The sequence below is a fragment of the Procambarus clarkii genome, chromosome 9 (genome assembly GCF_040958095.1).
Source record: "Procambarus clarkii isolate CNS0578487 chromosome 9, FALCON_Pclarkii_2.0, whole genome shotgun sequence".
NCBI lineage: Eukaryota > Metazoa > Arthropoda > Malacostraca > Decapoda > Cambaridae > Procambarus > Procambarus clarkii.
In genome coordinates this window covers 26,537,857-26,557,351 of record NC_091158.1, presented here as the reverse complement: position 1 = coordinate 26,557,351, position 19,495 = coordinate 26,537,857, and the positions used below count along the sequence as shown (strand labels likewise).

The following is a 19,495-nucleotide window of genomic DNA, read 5'->3' as shown; positions in this document are numbered from 1 at the left end:
TGACATTTTGGAGTACTGCGCAAGATTTAAACAGCCAGCGGCTAAACAAGGACCACATCAGTTTCCTCAGGGCTCTTGTAAACAGACACCATTTTAACACTTTCGCCAGGGCATGACGCAGCATTGCGTCATCCGTTTACTGTCGGTAATGCCGGGGATGACGCAGCATTGTGTCATCCACTTTAAATAATCGCCAAAAATCAGGTTTTTATCCAATTTTTTTGGGACTGGTTTTAAAACGCGCGCCGATGTCTTCCCATTTTCTTTGTTGAGCCTCGTGGCCCTCAGGCGGCTTGGCACACGCCGTGGGTCCATTGTTTTCGCTCCACTGTTGTGACCACTGTCGCCTCCCCTCGCATCTCAAACGTGTGAACATTTCGGCTATTTTCCGTGGCTATATTTCTTACTGCGGCTTTAGAAACTATCTACGCTTACTCCACGATGGATAGTGATCATGAACAAGGCCCTTCCAGGACGAAAATTGCGAAAGAAAGGCTTGAAAAGGGCGGGAATTGGGAGTGTAGCTGGAAGGCGTCTGAGCGCTCACTCGCGGCTAACGTGTGGCCCGTCTTCAACTCGTCGGCGGTTGGAGTGTGACCAGGTTTTTTATTTTATATGCTAATGTTCCTCTAGAGAATTCTATTGCGAACCCATTGAGACCAAAATGAAAGACCTAGGACGAAAATTGAGGTGACCAGAGTGAAAATAGTGAAAACATTTTATCGCGTTTGCGCGCTTCTGGGAAACTCGTTCGCACTTTCTCTGTTTGCTGCGGGTAATTAGCCGGGCTTTTGGAGTTTATATGCATTTAGTGCTGTAGAGAATTCTATTGCGAACACAATGATACGTAATTTAATCTTGTAGGACGAGAATTAAGGTGACAAAGTTGGAGAGTATACACTTTTCAGAATTTACGCGTGCTCCCATGACACCCTGGGTCCCATATCGCACAGTTGAGGGGTGGCGCGCGGGGTGCGCCAAAGTGTTAAAAAAAATCCTGGGCAACATTCCCGGGTGTGAAAGCCTCAGTACTCAGTGAGCCACCATGTACTGAGGCTACATGGTAGCTGGCACTTGCAGCATGAGCTCACAGCACTGCTGTTCAGCTTGTGATCACAGCATTGCCTCAAAATGTCAAAAAAACAGCGTTGAATGTAATGAAACGCCATTTTCTGGGCGAGTCCCGGAGGCTCCTCGGAGCTATCTATGGCTGATATGGATACCCTAACTATTTTACATCAGTCGATGTGGGTGGAGTTCTAGTCCTACCGGGGACCACGAGCCAGAACCTGGCCCCCTCAGAGAGGCACGGGGAGCAATGGCCCATAGAATTGCACATGTGATTTGGAGCATTCTATATCTGCCATCGACCGGGACAGGCACCCAGAAAGATAAGCGCCACAAAACAAACCACTATTCTGGTTAACAACAAAAATCGACAAACGAGTGGACAGAACTCCCCCAGGAAAACGAACTAACAAGCATGACGTCACACGAGCCGCGCCGCATGTCTGCGCAGCTCCCCCCTCCCCGGGAGGGGGAAGTGGGAGCCCCAGACCCCCGCGCCGGCAATCCCTGCCCCAGTTCTGAGGCTGGATGTCAAAACCGCGAAAAAAACGCCGACCGGAGGGCGGGAGGGTGCCGGGAAGCCTCCGGGACTCACCCAGAAAATGGTGTTTCATTACATTCAACGCTGGCTTTCTGGGGGAAGCCCCTACGGCTCCCCGGAGCTACTTCACCAAAGACTACCTAAGAAAACAAGGGGACATACCCGGGAGGCGGTCGGCGCACCACTCCTCAACACGAAGTCGAGACAGGAACCCAAGGACCCGTCCAGAAAGCAGCAGGCACATCTTTCACCAGAAAAAGGGAGACAGCCGCAGACGAAGAAAACTATGACCACGACCATAGGAGCCAAAAACCATGCGCCTGAGAAGAGCATGAAGCTCTGCCACACGACCCCCAGAGGCCAATGCCAACAGAAAAAGAGAGTCGTAGCAAAGCTAACCAGAACCGAAGGAGCCACAACAAACCAAGGAGAAGAAAAACAGGAGAGCACCCTGTCCAAAGACCAGGACGGCATAGGCAGTGCATGAGCAGGCCGGAGGTGAAACAACGCACGAGACAGCCTGCGAAACGGTGCAGAGGGAATACAGATACCGAAAGTTAGCAGCAGAAACCAAGGCGCCAGACCCAGGAACGGCCCCAAGCGCCTCTACATCCTCCGCAAGCCAATCCTATGACAGCCCCAGGAGGGAAAAGAAACGCAGGACCAAAACCAAAATGCCACAAGCGTGCAATTCCACCGCCACAAGTGCGGCCGACAGGGAAGAAACCCGCACAAGGAGCCGCCCCGCACCAACATCCCGCAGAAGGGCAGGAGCGAAAAGACACTCATTAAGATGAGCAAAATCTCCCCCAGGAAAACAAACAGTGCCGAGACAGTACTAAGAGAAGAGATATGAACAAAAGAACAAGAAGGCCAAACACCCAGAAGCTGCCTGGAATAGGACCCACAAGCCCTAGAAAGGACCGGAGGGAAGCCCCACCGAACGACGACAGACGTACCAGAAAACGGAAAGGAGCAAAACCGTCCCGAACCTTCGAGAACAAAAAAAGCAAACACAAAGGACGAAGGCACAAAAACCCCGTCGCACCCGAGACCAAAACTCATGCAGAACCCCAAGAAGAAGGGGACATGATGGAGAAGGCCCGTCCCGGAAAAAAGGGGCGAAGACCATAGAAAAGCACCCACCGACCGGATGGAAGCAACGGGCATAATGGACAAAGAAACCGAGCCCAGGGAGGGGCCAATGCCCAAAAAGCTCGTGTGGAGAGGGGGGAACAGAAAACCTCACTCCACAAAACCACAAGACCCGCTCAGAGCGGTAGAAAAACCCTGGCAGGGACCAACGGGGCCTGAGGCCCACCACGTTAGCCCTACCCCAGCCCCAGGAACCCACCCTGCAGGTCCCGGAGCCGAGCTGTCCCCCCAAAGCCCCAGCATCAAGAAAAACCCCGGAGCAGCAGTGAAAAACACTAAGGAAGGGAGCCCACTGGGCTCTGGAACCTGAACCGAAACCGAATGATAGGCGAGGGGCGAGACAAAGACCCCACGCTCATCCCCGGCACAACGAGGACAGGACAGAGAATCCAAGGAACATGGAAAAACCAGGCCTGGCACAGCAAAACCGACAAGGAAGGAGGGCCCCAGAGGGAGCACGGAAGGGCCGAACAAAATGCCATAACCAAACCCCTACACGCAGCCGCAGTACCAAAACTGCAGCAAAAGAAACCGAGTACCCCACCGAGCCACAGGGACGGTAGTAGAAACGTGTGCAGTGTAACAGGCAAACGAAGGAACACATTAGGCAGCCCAACTTGGGCTGACCCCATACACAGCCCCAAGAGCAGAAACAAGAGCGCTCATGAAGCACAGAATCCACACGTCAGGCGAACGACAGGGGAGAGGCGGAACCAAAGAGCCAGAACCCAATCCCGCAAGCACAAGGCGGCGAGCACAAAACACCCTCGACACAGGAAAACGTACCACCGAACAGGCACCCCCCACCGTAGCACCGTGGAACAAGGTGGAGGCGGGGCCCCGAACTCAAGCAAGGTTAGACAAGCATAGGAGAGGGGCAGGATGAGTACAAGCAGGAGCCGCCTCGGAAGGGCCAAGAGGCCACCAGCAGTCACCCGTGAACCGAGGAAGGAATCGGGTGGTGAGAACAAGAGCTGCCCTGAATGGGCCAATAGCACTGCAGTAGGCACCTCGGTTGTTACGATCCACGTTCTCAAGCATGTATGTACACCCATTCCTACTCCCAAAAACAAAAACAGCGTCAGGACAAAGGAGACGCCAGATCACACCAACTCACCTGCAGAACATAGGAGCTGAAGGGCCATGATGAGAGACGTTCCTATGAGAACGTAGCCGCCAGAGGCGGCCAGGGCGCCCATGCCGGAGAGGAGGAGGGGGAGCGGCGAAGGAGGCTCCCCCACCCTAAACTGCAGGGAAAAACCTTGTGACTTCCCAACAGCGGCACCCCAGAACACCCCCAAAGCAACGGGGCACGGACTAGAGAAAGAAAGAGCGAGAGGCGAAGCCCCTCTCGCTCTCTCTCCCCCCCCCCCCCGAGAGAGAAAGGACGCAGAGCACCAACACGTGTGCACACCGCCCGGAACCAAAACAAACTCCCACAGCGCATGCGCAGGACACAAAAGAAAAGTAGCCCAACAAGGCGAGAAGCAGCCCAACCAACGAGAAGCAGCCCAACCGTCGACCAGGAGCCCAACCGGCGACCAGGAGCCCAACCGGCGACCAGGAGCCCAAACGGCGACCAGGATCCCAAACGGCGACCAGGATCCCAAACGGCGACCAGGATCCCAAACGGCGACCAGGAGCCCAAACGGCGACCAGGAGCCCAAACGGCGTCAAAGGAGCCCAAACGGCGACCAGGAGCCCAAACGGCGACAAGGAGCCCAAACGGCGACAAAGGAGCCCAAACGGCGACAAGGAGCCCAAACGGCGACAAGGAGCCCAAACGGCGACAAAGGAGCCCAAACGGCGACAAAGGAGCCCAAACGGTGACAAGGAGCCCAGACGGCTACAAGGAGCCCAAACGGCTACAAGGAGCTCAAACGGCTACAAGGAGCCCAAACGGCTACAAGGAGCCCCCAAACGGCTACAAGGAGCCCAAACGGCTACAAGGAGCCCAAACGGCTACAAGGAGCCCAAACGGCGACCAGGAGCCCAAAGGGCGACAAAGGAGCCCTAACGGCGACAAGGAGCCCAAACGGCGACAAGGAGCACAAACGGCGACAAGGAGCCCAAACGGCTACAAGGAGCCCAAACGGCTACAAGGAGCCCAAACGGCTACAAGGAGCCCAAACGGCTACAAGGAGCCCAACCGGCTACAAGGAGCCCAACCGGCTACAAGGAGCCCAACCGGCTACAAGGAGCCCAACCGGCTACAAGGAGCCCAACCGGCTACAAGGAGCCCAACCGGCTACAAGGAGCCCAATCCGGCATCCCAGACCAGAACAGAAGGAATCAGCATGGAGGCAAACTCCGGGACACGCAGGAGGTAAGCCTCAAAGGCCAACCGCACCGCAGGCGAAGAGATGCGGGTAGCCGAAAACCTCCGGTAGACAGAACCGAAGAAACCACAGGGACACGGAACCGAACCCGGGGAGGAGCAGAACCCAAGCCCAAATCGTACGCAGAGGGGGAAAAGAAAACCCCACTCCTTGCAACAGTAAGCCCCACTCAGAAGGACGGAAATCCAGGCGGGGCGCAATGGAGCCCAAAGCTCCCAAGGCCACTCCTCCCCAACCCCAGGAGCCTCTACACCAGGCCCCAGGGCCAAGTCGACCTCCAAAGCCCCGCCTCACAAGAAAAAGCCGGGGCAGCCGAGAGAGCTGGAAGAGAAGGGGCCCACTGGTCAGACCCCGGAGCATCGGCCGGAGGAACAGACTCGAATGCCTCCGCAGCTACCCCGGATGGGGCAACCCCCGAAACTGCCCAAGTCTCAGAACTACTAACCTCGCCCAGACCCGGAAGCCTGCAGGCGCGTAGGGACCGGAAGCAGGAGGGGGGGGGGCAACAAAATGTACCACCGAAGGGGAAAAACAAAGGGGCGTGGAAGGAACCAAGGCCGAAGCAACCAAAACCCCCAAGTCTGGGTCCCTACACAAGGCGGGGCAGCCTCGGGGTGTCTGGGGAGGCGACAAACCCGAGCGCATCGCAACAACCTACCCTGCAACACGCGAGCTGCCTGCACCCACGGGAATTCATCAGCAGACTGGGTGAATGGAGTCACGAACAAGCAACAAAGCTCGCAGGACTCAAGGGTCGAATGTGTCACCGACCCAACAGGCAGCATGACGGAGGCAAAAACAAGGATCGTCACCCTGAGACAAAGGGACAGAGCAACCCTCAACTCGCACAAAGCGAGAGGGGACGCAAGGGTCGCCACTATCGGACCCGAGAGCCCCCGTGGGGTTTCCCAGGGCACCTAGACTGGGTCTGCGAAGAGTTATCCCAGGCAGGGCACTGCTAACCGGCACCCCAAACTACCAAGCAAACTGCTAAAGCTGAACCCACGGGATATGTCCACCCGTGAGGGCGAAGCAGGGGGTGCCACCACACAAACAACCCTAATATAAGGGGGGGGGGGGAGGAAACACAAGGCAGACCCCCCTACCAGGCAAAAACAAATATAAAAGAAAAACCACACAAGTGGACAACGTACCCAGAGGGAACAGAGCCGGCCGCTGTTATAGGTGAAAACTAGCTATGCAGTACCCTGCGCCCTACCAGTGCTATAACTACCACTTACCCAAAGGTAAACAAGGGAGGAAAACCCCCAAACACTCGGGGCGGCCAAACGTCAAGCAGCGAAAAGCCAACAGAGGTAGACCCAAGGTGACTTGTGGAAGGCAACCCCAAGCCCCAAGGGTGGTACTTACAGGGCACTCAGGGAAGGTGACCCTAAGCACATGCAGCCCGAGTACCTGAGAATACTACTCCCAGCTCACACGACCACCGTAAGAGCAGCACTACAAACAAGTCACAGCACTGAGACAAGACCGGAGCTGGAGCCACATGACCATGCACTATCCCATCAGCCGAGGAACTGGGGCAGGGATTGCAGGCGCGGGGGTCTGGGGCTCTCCCTTCCCCCTCCCGGGGAGGTATATCGGTATCCAAGTGGCTGCCGGTATCAACAAAGTCGCTAATCGAGGCAAAGGTTGCAAGTCGAGTCGCGTTTTTCGACGAAACTGGGGTCATAACTCAAAAAATTCATTAGGGCAATCGTAAGTCGAGTTGCTCCTGTCATTACAATTAATATCTCTTCCCATGGGTACAGGATCAATCAGACCAGCTGAGAGCTAACCTACAAAATGTTGGTCAACTTGGCAAGTTAGGAAAAAAAAAAAGAGTGCAATATAAGCCATCAAATGATGGACCACACAAGTGAACCATATAAACCAAACACCAGCCAGAGTTAATGTAAAGGCTGAAGCGTGAATAGCTAGCTAATGTGTTGAAATCGTCTTATATACAATTTCTGTGATGAAACAAGATGAGTGAGACTGCCCTGACTGACTGACTGATATACCAAGAAAGTACAATGGGTTTGTGAGAGTACATAACGTGCCGTTCCGGAAACATCAGACAAGTATTTACAAACTGTGACTGGTTGCTACCACAACTGTGAATGCTTGACTGATGCTTTTACTGACACAATGTGTGCATTTGGAGCCGACATGGTGCATGGATGTTCCTTGATTGTGCAGATATGTCCGACATGGTTAGTAGGCAAACTAGGCTATCCCCCCACCCACCACCCCAGGCTGCCCGGCCAGCGTGAGGCTTGGCAGACCGCTTCCTCACTTCCCGAACTTAGTTCGTCTAGCGTGAAAACCCCAACCCCAATGGGGAAACTGGAACTTTCGGATAACTTAAGTTCGCAAACCAAGTGGCTGTCGGTATCAACAAAGTTGCTAATCAAGGCAAAGGTCACAAGTCGAGTCGCATTTTTCGACGAAACTGGGGTCATAACTCGAAAATTTCATTAGGGCAATCGTAAGTCGAGTTGCTCCTGTAATTACAATTAATATCTCTTCCCATGGGTACAGGATCAATCAGACCAGCTGAGAGCTAACCTACAAAATGTTGGTCAACTTGGCAAGTTAGGAAAAAAAAAAGAGTGCAATATAAGCCATCAAATGATGGAGCATCAGCAGTCTAACTCCAATAGTTGTTCAGTGAGTGACAAGAGATACCACAGATCTTCAACACCATTGCTATTCAGCAGCAACTATATAACACTCAACGAGTCTAGGCACAACAGAGCACACTGCCAGAGTCTGGCTGTTCACAAGCTCCACACACACCCTGCATTTGAGCTACACACACTCACCCCGCATTTGAGTTCTATGCTAACACCCTGCATCTGAGCTCTCTACCGCTTGGCTTTGCTCAAGCTCTCTGCTCTGGGCCTCATCTCAGGTATCACATTACATTACATTTCCAATAACCAACTGTTGTAGCCAAGATTATGTAAACAAAGAAATCACTAAATTTTTTTTTTTAATCTTGTCACCCAAACACGTATACATAGCCTGGTGTAGCTTCTTAACCACCATGCGGCCTTAAAATATGACATTCCCGCTGTGTGCTGAAAATAAATTCTTTGCAAAAAATGATTTTTCCTTCCAAAAGTGATAAATACCTACCCTGATCACATATACTCTGTTAAAAATATTGCACAAATTGTTACGGCCCTCTCGGGTCGCAACTGGGTTCGTACTCTGATGTCGTTCGAGGAAGGGTATCCGGCCCCAAGCCAGTAGTGGCTTTCAAGGGATGTGATCCACAACGCAAGTAAATTAAAAGGGGAAGGGAAATAAAGTCAAAACTTAATATAATATAATAACCGCCACCATTAAATAATATATAAAAGGTTACACAGGGGGAGGGGTATTAACACTATTATTAACAAAGTAGTCTTCTCCTGAAGACCCTGGATCTTCTCGGTGCTCTCGTGGCCTCACGACGAATCCTTCGAAAAGCTGAGTCTACCCCGGTCACAGGCCAGCCAAAACACAGTTCCACTGGGGGCACCGCCGTGGAGGCCGTCAACCACAAGTCCAGCAGACTGCTGGCAGGTTCCGGATCAGCAACGCTGGTCAGGCCACTCCACGAGCGATACTAGGGTAGCGCCCTAGTCAGGAGCCTCGTGTGATACCACAGATCACTCTCCTGTCCACAATACCCCAGTGGTTAAGCGTCTCCACCAGTCAGTCCCGGGTACGACAATCCTCCAGCTGCCACTTCACTGGCAGGGTAACACCACAGTGTTAATCCAGGAGGCGACTCACAGCTGCTGCAGCAAAGCACTTGGTGTCGAGACGGCTGCCTTGGGTAGACTGACTCAACTTCCCTTACAGCAGTCCCAGGTCGACTCTGTAAGCAGACACGTCATCAGTAACAGGTACACACAAAAGCACCTCACTTACAGGCTCAGACACAAACGCCCGACGTATCCACTCCATAGATGGCGTTGTCGTCTGAGCACCACCTCACCAGAGGTCAGCAGCGGCTGTGTTGTGAGCTGAACAGGACTGGAAACTGGCCCTTGTGGCCAGTACACCTCGTCCTCACCAGGTGTCGTCGTCCATTTGGAGGGGGTTTCGGGAGCTGACCCACAGATGGCGTGGTCGTCACTGCTCCAGGCTCGGACGCTGGATCCGGGTCCGTAACACAAATGTACCCTGTACTTACTTTGGTAGCAGTGAGGTCCAGAAAATGGTGTGTGACGTCACGGCTTGGTGGTCGCCCATGGCATAGACTCCCAGAGGCAGTCGCGTGCCAGATTCAACAAGTACGAGTTGCCACAAATATTTTTATGTTCATTTTTTCAGCACAATTACAAATGCCTTTCTTTTATTTTTTCTGGCTAATCCTATGTATATTGAACAGGATTGTAATATTCAGGCAGTAGAACATCCGTACTGTTCAAAGAACCTGAGTTACATGTATCACAAATGTGTCCACATTGTTCATATTTTCTATACTACATGTTCAATTCTTTATACTTACAACTTACACACTATACACTATCAGACTATATACAACACTATCGACACATTTAGAACTGCGTGGGTGTGTGATAATCACTGAAGCAGTCAACAGGGCACAAGGAAACTTTGCACTCAACTCACCAAGTGCAAATGGATCATCGCTTCCGTTCCCTACGTTAAGTGTGCTTGCAAACAACGCAGGAACATATACCCTTTACACATGTGCCTGTGCTTGGCATATAACCAAGCTTGTGTATAGCCATACATTCCTTACTCCCGAGTCTGTCAGGAACTGCACGAGGCATTGTTGCTGGTACCCCACATGTCACAACACAGCCCTCCCTCCCTCCCATACTTCACCAGTAGTTGTGTTACTACAGTAACACTGAATGTACAGATTAGTGGTCTCTTGCTAGATTTCAGGAGAGATGTGTTGAAACAGTCCAGCACTGTAACATTAACAAGGTTAAAAAAAACATTTTTTTGTCAACTTCACAGATTTTTGCACGGACTCGATGGCACCAACCATCATGTCACATTTATCTACTCACCGCATATTTACATTTTAGTCAATGACACAATCAGGTTTATACACTGGCAACATTGTCGCAAAATTCACTTTGCCACTGTCCAACATGGCACTGGTGTGAATAGTTGTCAACAAATTCACCTCGCATCTGTAAATCCACCGCATGGATAATAGTTTATCACATTTTCGCAGCTGGCATTTACACACTCCAATACCAATACCAAACACTGGCATTTCCCTCCTGTGGGCCTTGACAATGCCACATATGCCAGTGTTGTGGTCAAGGAGAAATCTTTTCAACAAGGGGCTGGTAGTTTTTTTTTTTTTTTTTTTTTTTTTTTTTTTTTTTTTTTTTTTTTTTTTTTTTTTTGCAGGGAAATTCCTGCACGGGCCCTAAGCCTCTGGCTGGCCCACTAAGTGTTGCTTGTTACTGTTTTACTTAGGTGGAGTGTAAGTATTTATGACTCGTATGGTAGCTTCAGTAAGATTTTGTCCCATGTGTTTAACAACAACTGTTCAGTTGAATCTAAGTTGAAATCTTATTGGGTTTGTAAATGTGCACTGTGTTAGATAATGTTCCAGCGGTCATGCCCCTTGTTCAGCAATGGTTCCATGAGTGTTTTCACAATACTCCCTGAAAACCTGTGTGGCTCTTGACCTGATATGTCAACATTTGTACCCGAAAACAGAACAATATCATATCCATGACCAACCATACCAGTTTTGCACTCACATAGCACGAAGAACTTTACTCCTAACCTGTGCTGCTTTGATGGTGTGTACTGCTTGAATGCCTGTCGTTCCCTTGAAGAGAACTACATTCTGTGGTGGTATAAAATAGTCAAGGAACTTTCCTCTTAATTCACTAAATATCTTCCGCACTTTCCACAGTCTGTCGTGTTTCTCTTCATTAGCATTGGTACCTGCTTACCTGCTTGATGGGGTTCTGGGAGTTCTACTCCCCAAGCCCAGCTCGAGGCCAGGCTTGACTTGTGAGAGTTTGGTCCACCAGACTGTTGCTCGGAGCGGCCCACAGGCCCACATATCCACCACAGCCCGGTTGGTCCAGCACTCCTTGGAGAAAACTATTTAGTTTCCTCTTGAAGATGTCCACGGTTGTCCCGGCAATATTTCTTATAGTCGCTGGGAAGATGTTGAACACCCGTGGACGTCTGGTGTTCATACAGTGTTCTCTGATTGTGCCTATGGCACCCCTGCTCTTCACTGGTTCTATTCTGCATTTTTTTCCATTGTGCCTATGACACCCCTGGTATATTTGGAGGGCTTCGAGACAATCCCAATAATTTAGGTGCTTAATCGCATCTATGTATGCCATATAAGTTCTCTGTACTCCCTCTATTTCTGCAATCTCTCCTGCTCTGAAGGGGAAGCGAGTACTGAGCAGTACTCAAGACGGGACAACACAAGTGATTTAAAGAGAAGAACCATTGGGATGGGATCCCTGGATTTGAAAGTTCTCAATCCATCCTATCATTTTTTCTGGCCGATGCAATATTTGCTTGGTTATGCTCCCTAAACGTTAGGTTGTCAGACATCATTATTCCCAAATCCTTTACATGTTGCTTTCCTACTATTGGCAGATTTGATTGTGTTTTGTACCCAGTATTATGTTTAACCCTCAAACCGCTAGGGGCCCAAATGGAATTCACACCCACAGGCGCAACAAAAATAAAATTCCAAAAAATTCTTTCGTCTTATAGAAGTGTTCATTTTTGTTCCCTGATCACGGAAAAAATAACAAAAAAATCGTAGGTGGCATATTTTAGCCGCAATAGGGTAGGGAAGTGTGGCAAAAAAGGGGCGTTGGCAGAGCCATCGCCAGATGAGGTCTACTCCGCCCGAGCTGTCAGACGGCAGTTGCCACAAATATATTATTACCTAATTATTTCAATGTCTCTGATTGATTTTTTCTTAGTTTTTTTGCAGTAATATTATTCCATACAGTGAATTGTGGTATATTTATATTATAAAATATGTGAACCATCGCTGTACTCAAAATTATGGTGTGCATATTAGTGATTCAATTATTATGTTCATAAAACAATAAACAAATAGTTTTGCTGTTGTTACACTATATACACAGGTTATATATAAGTATTTGCATGTTTTGTACACCATAACGAACTACTAAGTTGGTCTTGTGAGTCAAAAAGCAACGAGGAGTGACCGCCAAACACCAGCGAGCCACTCACTGCCACTCCCTCCCTCAACACCACCTCACTCACCTCCCACAATACTCTTTCTGTATTTATTCACTATACACAGACGTTATATATACGTATTTACATGTTTTGTTCACCATAACTGTACATCTAAGCTTGTATGGTGAGTAAAGGCCACAAAGACGTAGCTACTCACACAGTCAGCTGATCGGCGGCCGCCCTAAAGGCCAGACGCACTAATATTTGTCCTTCAACAATATTGTTTGTGGTGTTATTACGCTATATACACATATTATATATAAGTATCTACCTGTTTTATTCGCCATACCTGAACAAATAAGCTGGTATGGTGCCCAAAGATCATAGTGGCCATCAGTAAACACCATGCCAAGACGTGCAGACCACGCTCCTCCCTCACCAAAATGGCGGCTCCCAACCTACTCCTCTCGCTGTTATCACACTCTATACACACGTTATATATAAGTATCTACATTTGTGTTCACCATATCGAACCACTAAGCTGGTATGGTGAGTGCAGTCAATAAATGGTGGCCACACACAGTCAGAAGACGACGCCACAACCCTCCCTCGCACAGCCTTACGCCTCCCTCCATGGAGCACAGCGCTAAATATCACCACAATCCTGCTATTATCAGAATCCTGGTCAATTTTTATCACAGTCAGGGGGCTTCAGTAATACTATCACTGCTAAATAATAGCAGTATCATATATATTATGGTATTTGTAGGCGATGCTGTGGTCACAAGCTGAACAGCGATGCTGTGAGCTCGTGCTGCGTGTGCCAGCCTTGGTGGCTTGCTCAATACTGACGCTGTAACACCCAAGAATGTTGGCCTGGATTTTTTTTCTAGGTGGCATCTGGCAACTATCGGTCGTGGCTGTACTATAGCTGCCCCTATCCCAGGCGGGGAGTTTAAATTATAGCGCTAGACACGAAATCATATATAAATGATGTGCGCGGTTTCAGTTTTGTCACCGATATCATTTATATATGATATGCGCGGTTTGAGGGTTAAGGTCCTAATTTTTACCGTATCCAAGTACAGTACTGTACCTGGAATTTATCGCTGTTAAACATCATGTTATTTTCTGCTGCCCAATCAAAGACTTTATTAATATCTGCTTGTAGATTTTTTTACTTCAGCAGAGGTAATTTTCATACTGATTTTTGTTTCATCTGCAAAAGATGATACGAAGCTGTGCCTTGTATTTGAGTCTATATCTGATATGAGAATATGGAAAAGCAGTGATGCAAGGATTGTACCATGGTGTACAGAGCTTTTAACTGCACTTGGACTCGATTTTATATGGTTGACTGTTACTCTCCGAGTTCTGTTCGACATAAACCCGAGTATCCAGCATCCTACTTTAACAGTTATTCCCATTGATCTCATTTTATGTGCTATCACTCCATGGTCACATTTATCGAATGCCTTTGCAAAATCCGTGTATACCACATTTGCATTCTGTTTTTCTTCTAATGCCTCAGTGATTTTGTCATTGTGATCAAGTAGTTGCGAGAGGCACGAATCATCCCACTCTAAATCCATGTTGGCCTGGATTGTGGAGGTAATTGGTTTCCATGAAACTAGTGACCTGACTCCTGATCACTCTCAAATACTTTTATTATGTGGGACGTTAGTGCAACTGGTCTATAATTCTTTGCCAATGCTTTGCTCCCTTCCTTGTGTAGAGGGGCTATGTCTGCTGCTTTAAGCGCATCTGGTATCTCCCCCGTGCCCAAGCTCTTCCTCCACACTATACTGAGTGCCTGTGCTACTGGCACTTTGCATTTCTTTATAAATATTAAATTCCATGAGTCTGAACCCAGTGCCGAGTGCATGGGCATATTGTCAATTTCTCTTTCAAAGTGTGTCACACTCGTGTTGATATCAGTTATATTTACAAGGGGTTTGGATATCACGCATAAAGAAGTTGTCCGGATCTTATACTTTCATGCTGTTTATCAGTGCTAAACATGTCCTCATAATACTTTTTTTGGATTTCACATATTTCTTTGTCATCCTCAGTGTCTGAACCTTCACTAGTACGAATATGTCCAATACTTGCAGTGATTTTTGCTTTTGATTTCGAGTATGTGAAGAAATATTTTGGGTTTTTCTTTATTTCTTGAATTGCTTTCTGTTGTAGTTGCCTTTCTTCAATCTGATGTGAATGCTTCAGTCTCTGTTCGATTTCATCAATCTTCCCTGTTTAAATTATTCCTTCTTTGTATGTTAAGTCGTGTCTCCTTAAGCATTCCGTCAATTTTTTCCTTCTTTTGTGTCGTCTGCATTCTTTTTCTAAATTGGACCTCTTTCTGGCTTTCCTCAAAGGAACATGTTTCAGACAGACTTCATATGCGTCAGAAGTCAGTTTTTCTATTCCTTGTGTAGTATTTTTATTACTTATTACATTTTCCCATTGAATGTTTGTAAGTTCCCTGTTTATTTTCTCCCAGTCAATCCTTTTATTATTAAAATTTAATTTATTGAATAACCCTTCTCGCTTGTTGTTTCTCTTGGGCCTACTACTGTTATTAATATTAGTTTGTACTTCAATGAGCTTGTGGTCCGAGTACGTCGTGTCTGAGACATTAATGTCTCAGATTAGCTCATCATTGTTCGTGAATATCGGGTCCAGCGTGTTTTCGTTCCTTGAAAACAGCATTGTTCTCAAAGTGCAGGCACATGAGAAGCAGCAGGAACCTATCATATGACATGTACCTGTTGAACACGGGGGTTGGAACAAGGTTGTCTTTGTTCCAATAATCCTGGATCACGTGTTTATCTGCATGCCTTGCCATCATGTACAACGTTACAAACACATAAATTTCCTCAATAGTCGTGTCTTTCCAAAGTGTCATTCGAGAGGCAGTAAAATTCGAGTCAATGAGTTCCTGAGTGATCCGGTTCATCTCTGCAAAGAGATGGTCCATGAATGGCTGATCGAAATATGCCATAAAATAATAAATTTAAGCCATATCACCAATACTGTATAGGGGAATAGGGGTGTCACACTAACATCAGTATCATCAAATGCTGGAATTTGTATGACAAAATTCTCACAATCCTGCCACACAAGTACACCCGTTTTTTTGGTCTGAGCCCCAACACCACAGCCAACACCAGCACGAGCACCATCAGCACCGTTGTCTTGTGCTAGAGCTGCGCATGGGTATGCCAGGAGGTGAGGCTGTTCTGCGTAGTATAGGCCTACCCCGAACACCTGACGTCAAGGGTGCACTGTCATTGTCCTCAGGAAATGTGACACACTGGCGCTTGCCTGAGCGAGGTGCTGGGCAACAAAACCCTGCCTAGTGACACCATAGCTGCTTGCACTCGGTTCATCAACACTGCTTGTATTTGAGCCTACAAGTATCCACTCAATTTAACGGCCTATATGGGGCTGTACCCTGGTCCTTATTTCCGGAGCTCCGTTATTTCCAAAGTTAAGTCGGGTCGGGTAATTTTTCAAGTAACATTCAGGTAGGATATATTTTATACTGTATAACTAAAATTAAATAAAGTTCATTGTGTAATTGCATTCCAATTTAGTGCCACACCGACGATTAAGCCAGTTGTTGGCTGCTGCATGGATGATGTGTGAACACGGTCTGATCAAGCCCAGATGGGTGGGAAAAAATTGATTCATTCCTTTGTATTGCAAAATATTTCATGTATCAATCAGCAAGTTAATATTTTCTCAATAATATTTTAGAGATGTGTTTTGATTTACCCTGAACAGTGCAGGTAATGTATTTTTAATGTTACAACACAGGCTGTGGCGGCCATGCCATAACAATGGCGATCGAGCCTTGTCACTGAGAGCTAGCCAAGACGAAATATTTTGAGCACACCTATTCTCTGCTGACGATAGAATATACATTTGCAGAGACTAATATGTAGCTTATGTTGAAAAAAACAATATCTTGTAATACTATAATAAAATTGGTAAATTGACTTACTTTTAATGAAGCTGAAGATTACGAAGCTGTGAAGATTACGTCATCCTCTGCAGCGCTTGTTTTATATTGTTTATATTGTATACAGGGTACATACTGTATGTACACTTATTTTCAGGCATATTTTAATAGAGTATCCTTCTGTTTCTTGATGTCACTTACTGTACTTTTCCCGATGTTAAACTCTGCTGCTGCTCATGCATGAGAATATCCTTTATCAAGTTTCTTAATTAACTCCAGCTTCTGTGCAACCGTCAGGCGCTTCCTTTGGGTAACTTTTGGCATTTTGTAAATTAAAAAGAAGATCACAATTACAGTACAGTAATATCCTTCACAATTGAAGCTAGCCGCGCGAGTTCACAGTAAACACTGGGAACACATGGCCCGGCGGAGTACATTCTAGGTCCATGGGAAAAAAAATACCTAGTGCCTATACTATAAAAGGTATTTAATAAGAAAACAAAGACTTTTGCTTAATAAAAACTGTTTCAAAATATTTTATTAACAATAATTTACAATTTTCTTCATTAAAGTGAATCATTTTAAAAGAAAATTAAGATGTAATATATGACTGGACGATCCAGGTCGGTGGCCTGGTCGCCATGTGAGGGGACGCTGATGCCACAACAAACCCAATACCGAATGTCAGTAATATCGACCGCAGACCGGTATAGCAGGCTCCAGTTACCGGTCTCCCAAACCGGTCGTTAATACCGGAAGATCGGTATAAAAGAGGCCGTTAAATTGAGTGGATACTGTATGTTGCTGAACCCAGAAAATGACTCATCATCTATATTATCACTCAGTAGACTCATGTCTGATGACACAGATGATGATGGTAACTCCAGTGGTGTTGACCCAGGGAGGCCGGGCGAGGTGCGTGTACTGTACACATTCTCGACATCGTCCACCTCATTGTCCCCATCACTCGTATCAGATGCCTGTGTTAGGTCTTTATCTGGACTGTAGTCTAAATTGTTAATAATCATCAAACAACATGTCCCATATTTCGTCCTGTGAGAGTCGTTTTGCAATACCGCAGCTGACCGTGGACCGGGAGCTCATAGATGATGCATCAGATGTGGTTGCTACTTTGAAACTGAGGTACCCTCAGGGCATGGAGCATGCCGGGATTTTTTTTTTAAATGGCAGACCATCACTGGCAGCCTCAGGCATCCATTTCATACCGAAGTCACCTCACACCAGTTTTGAATCCTATGCTATACCTGTACCTACAATCGCCCCGAAGGCGCTCTGCACACCCTCGCTCTACCGCCTCAAGGCGTTCTGCACAGTGCGGTGGTTAAGGCATGGCCAAACCAGTTCTTAGCTAGGCTAGCTACTGAGGCTCCTCTCAAATATTGTTGGAGAAGAATAAAGTATATATTAAAGGAAACATTCAGAAAATACAGAAAAAAGCAGCATGGCTGTAAAGATCAAACAAATGAACTTTCAATTATGACTAAGATACTGTATATCATGCACAGTAAAATGAGCATATAGCAAGATCATGACAAGCCTTAAGAGCAGAATGTAGGGAGAAGAAAATCTAACCTTGCATGGATACAGGTGGTGGTTGTGTCATGGAGACCATCATGGGGGGTCGCTGTTGGTGGGGAGGCACCAGGCTAGGCTGAGCCATGCGCATTGGGACTTGAGCCATTCTGAAAACAGAAAAAATATTGTACATTTCATTAAGATGAAAAGGATTACACACCCCCATAAATTTTGTCAAGTTTTAGTGTGTTTAAGTATGGATGTGCATATGTGTACAGTACCATAGTTACAGGGAGAACAATACACTTGTGGTGCCATCATCTCAGTACTGACATATGACACTTTGAAACTACTGATGGTTTTTGTATCAACTGCCTTCTTACTTAATTTAACCCTTGGGCTGCTAAGGGTCAACACCCACATGCGCAACAACAACAAAAATAAAAAAAAACAGCGTTGAATGTAATGAAACATTCTTTCTGGTTTTTCCCCCAGAAAACATGGTTTTCTGGGGGGAGCCCCGTCGGCTCCCCGGAGCTAACTACCCACAGAGGAAGGTCAAACGGACGGAACCGGGAGGCGGACACCACGCACCCCCCACGGAAGCGAGACAACCAGCAGCAAACGCCAACCCAAGGCGCCACAGCTCCGAAAAGTCCCGGGAAAAACACGAGAACAACGAGCAGCAAGGCCCCCGAACGAACACCAAAATTCCATGCCCGAAAGACCACAAGGACACGTCGCCCAGATGGCAGCGACAGCAGCGAAGCCACGAACACCACGGGCATGAGGGAATACAGGCAGCTTAGCCGCAAGAACACGGCTGACAACCCGGGACACCATCACCCGCGAACCGGGAAGAGGAGAACCGTATCAACGCAACACCGTCTCTGGACCCAGACGCCGTGGCACGCAAACAACAGCGGAGGGCCGCCACTGAACACAAAACATGATACACCCCCGGCCCGACCAACGAAGCACCAACAAACCCTGGACCCCTCCAGAACGCAGCAGCCCCACCCCACGCCAGAAAAGATGGAGACTGCTGCCACCGAACAACCAAAACGCTAAAACCGAAGGAGCAAGAAAACGCAGTGACCCAAACCCCAGAGGCAAATGCCAAAAAGAAAGAGAGCCGACGAAAAAACACACCGGAACCGAAAGGGCACTACCAACCGAGGAGAAGACAGAGCACGCTGACCAAAGACCAGTATGGTGCAAGCGGCGCACGAACAGGCTGGAGGTGAAATGACGCATGAGGCAGCTTACTAACGGTGCAGAAGCAACACCAAGACCGAAAGCGAGCCGAAGCGGCTCCGCCAGCGCCACACGAAAAGAGGCGACAGTATGTGGCAAGACGACGGCCCCCAACCCCCACCAGAAAACCAAGCCGAGAGTAAACCAAGCTAACAAGAGTAACCACCTAAGAAGGGACAGGAAAAGGAAGGACCGCCAAAATACCCCATACTGCCGCCAAGAGTAGCACGCAGGTGGGACACCTACCACGAAGCCACCCGGCCACTAACCGGAGGCGAGACCGCGAGGCAGAACATAAGCAGCCCCGACAAGGCCCCTCCGAGCCCAGGAAAAGTCGGAGCCGCAGGAAGATCTCTGGCGCAACCACCGAAACCCAGGCGGCACAAGGAGATGGAACGTCTGCCGAACAGAAAAAAAAAAAACTCCCCAAAGCAAGCAAGCCCGCCAGGA

General features: G+C 48.1%; 1 protein-coding gene across 1 annotated transcript in view; it reads right to left on the bottom strand.

Annotated features, from left to right (window-relative positions):
* Positions 1-19,495, bottom strand: part of LOC123766092 (double-stranded RNA-binding protein Staufen) — a 343,924-nt gene that overhangs the window by 313,055 nt on the left and 11,374 nt on the right. The window contains exon 2 of the mRNA XM_069321293.1: positions 17,846-17,955. Within this exon, the coding sequence (XP_069177394.1) occupies positions 17,846-17,954 (109 nt within the window). The 5' untranslated portion in view covers position 17,955. The remainder of the gene's footprint in view (positions 1-17,845; positions 17,956-19,495) is intronic.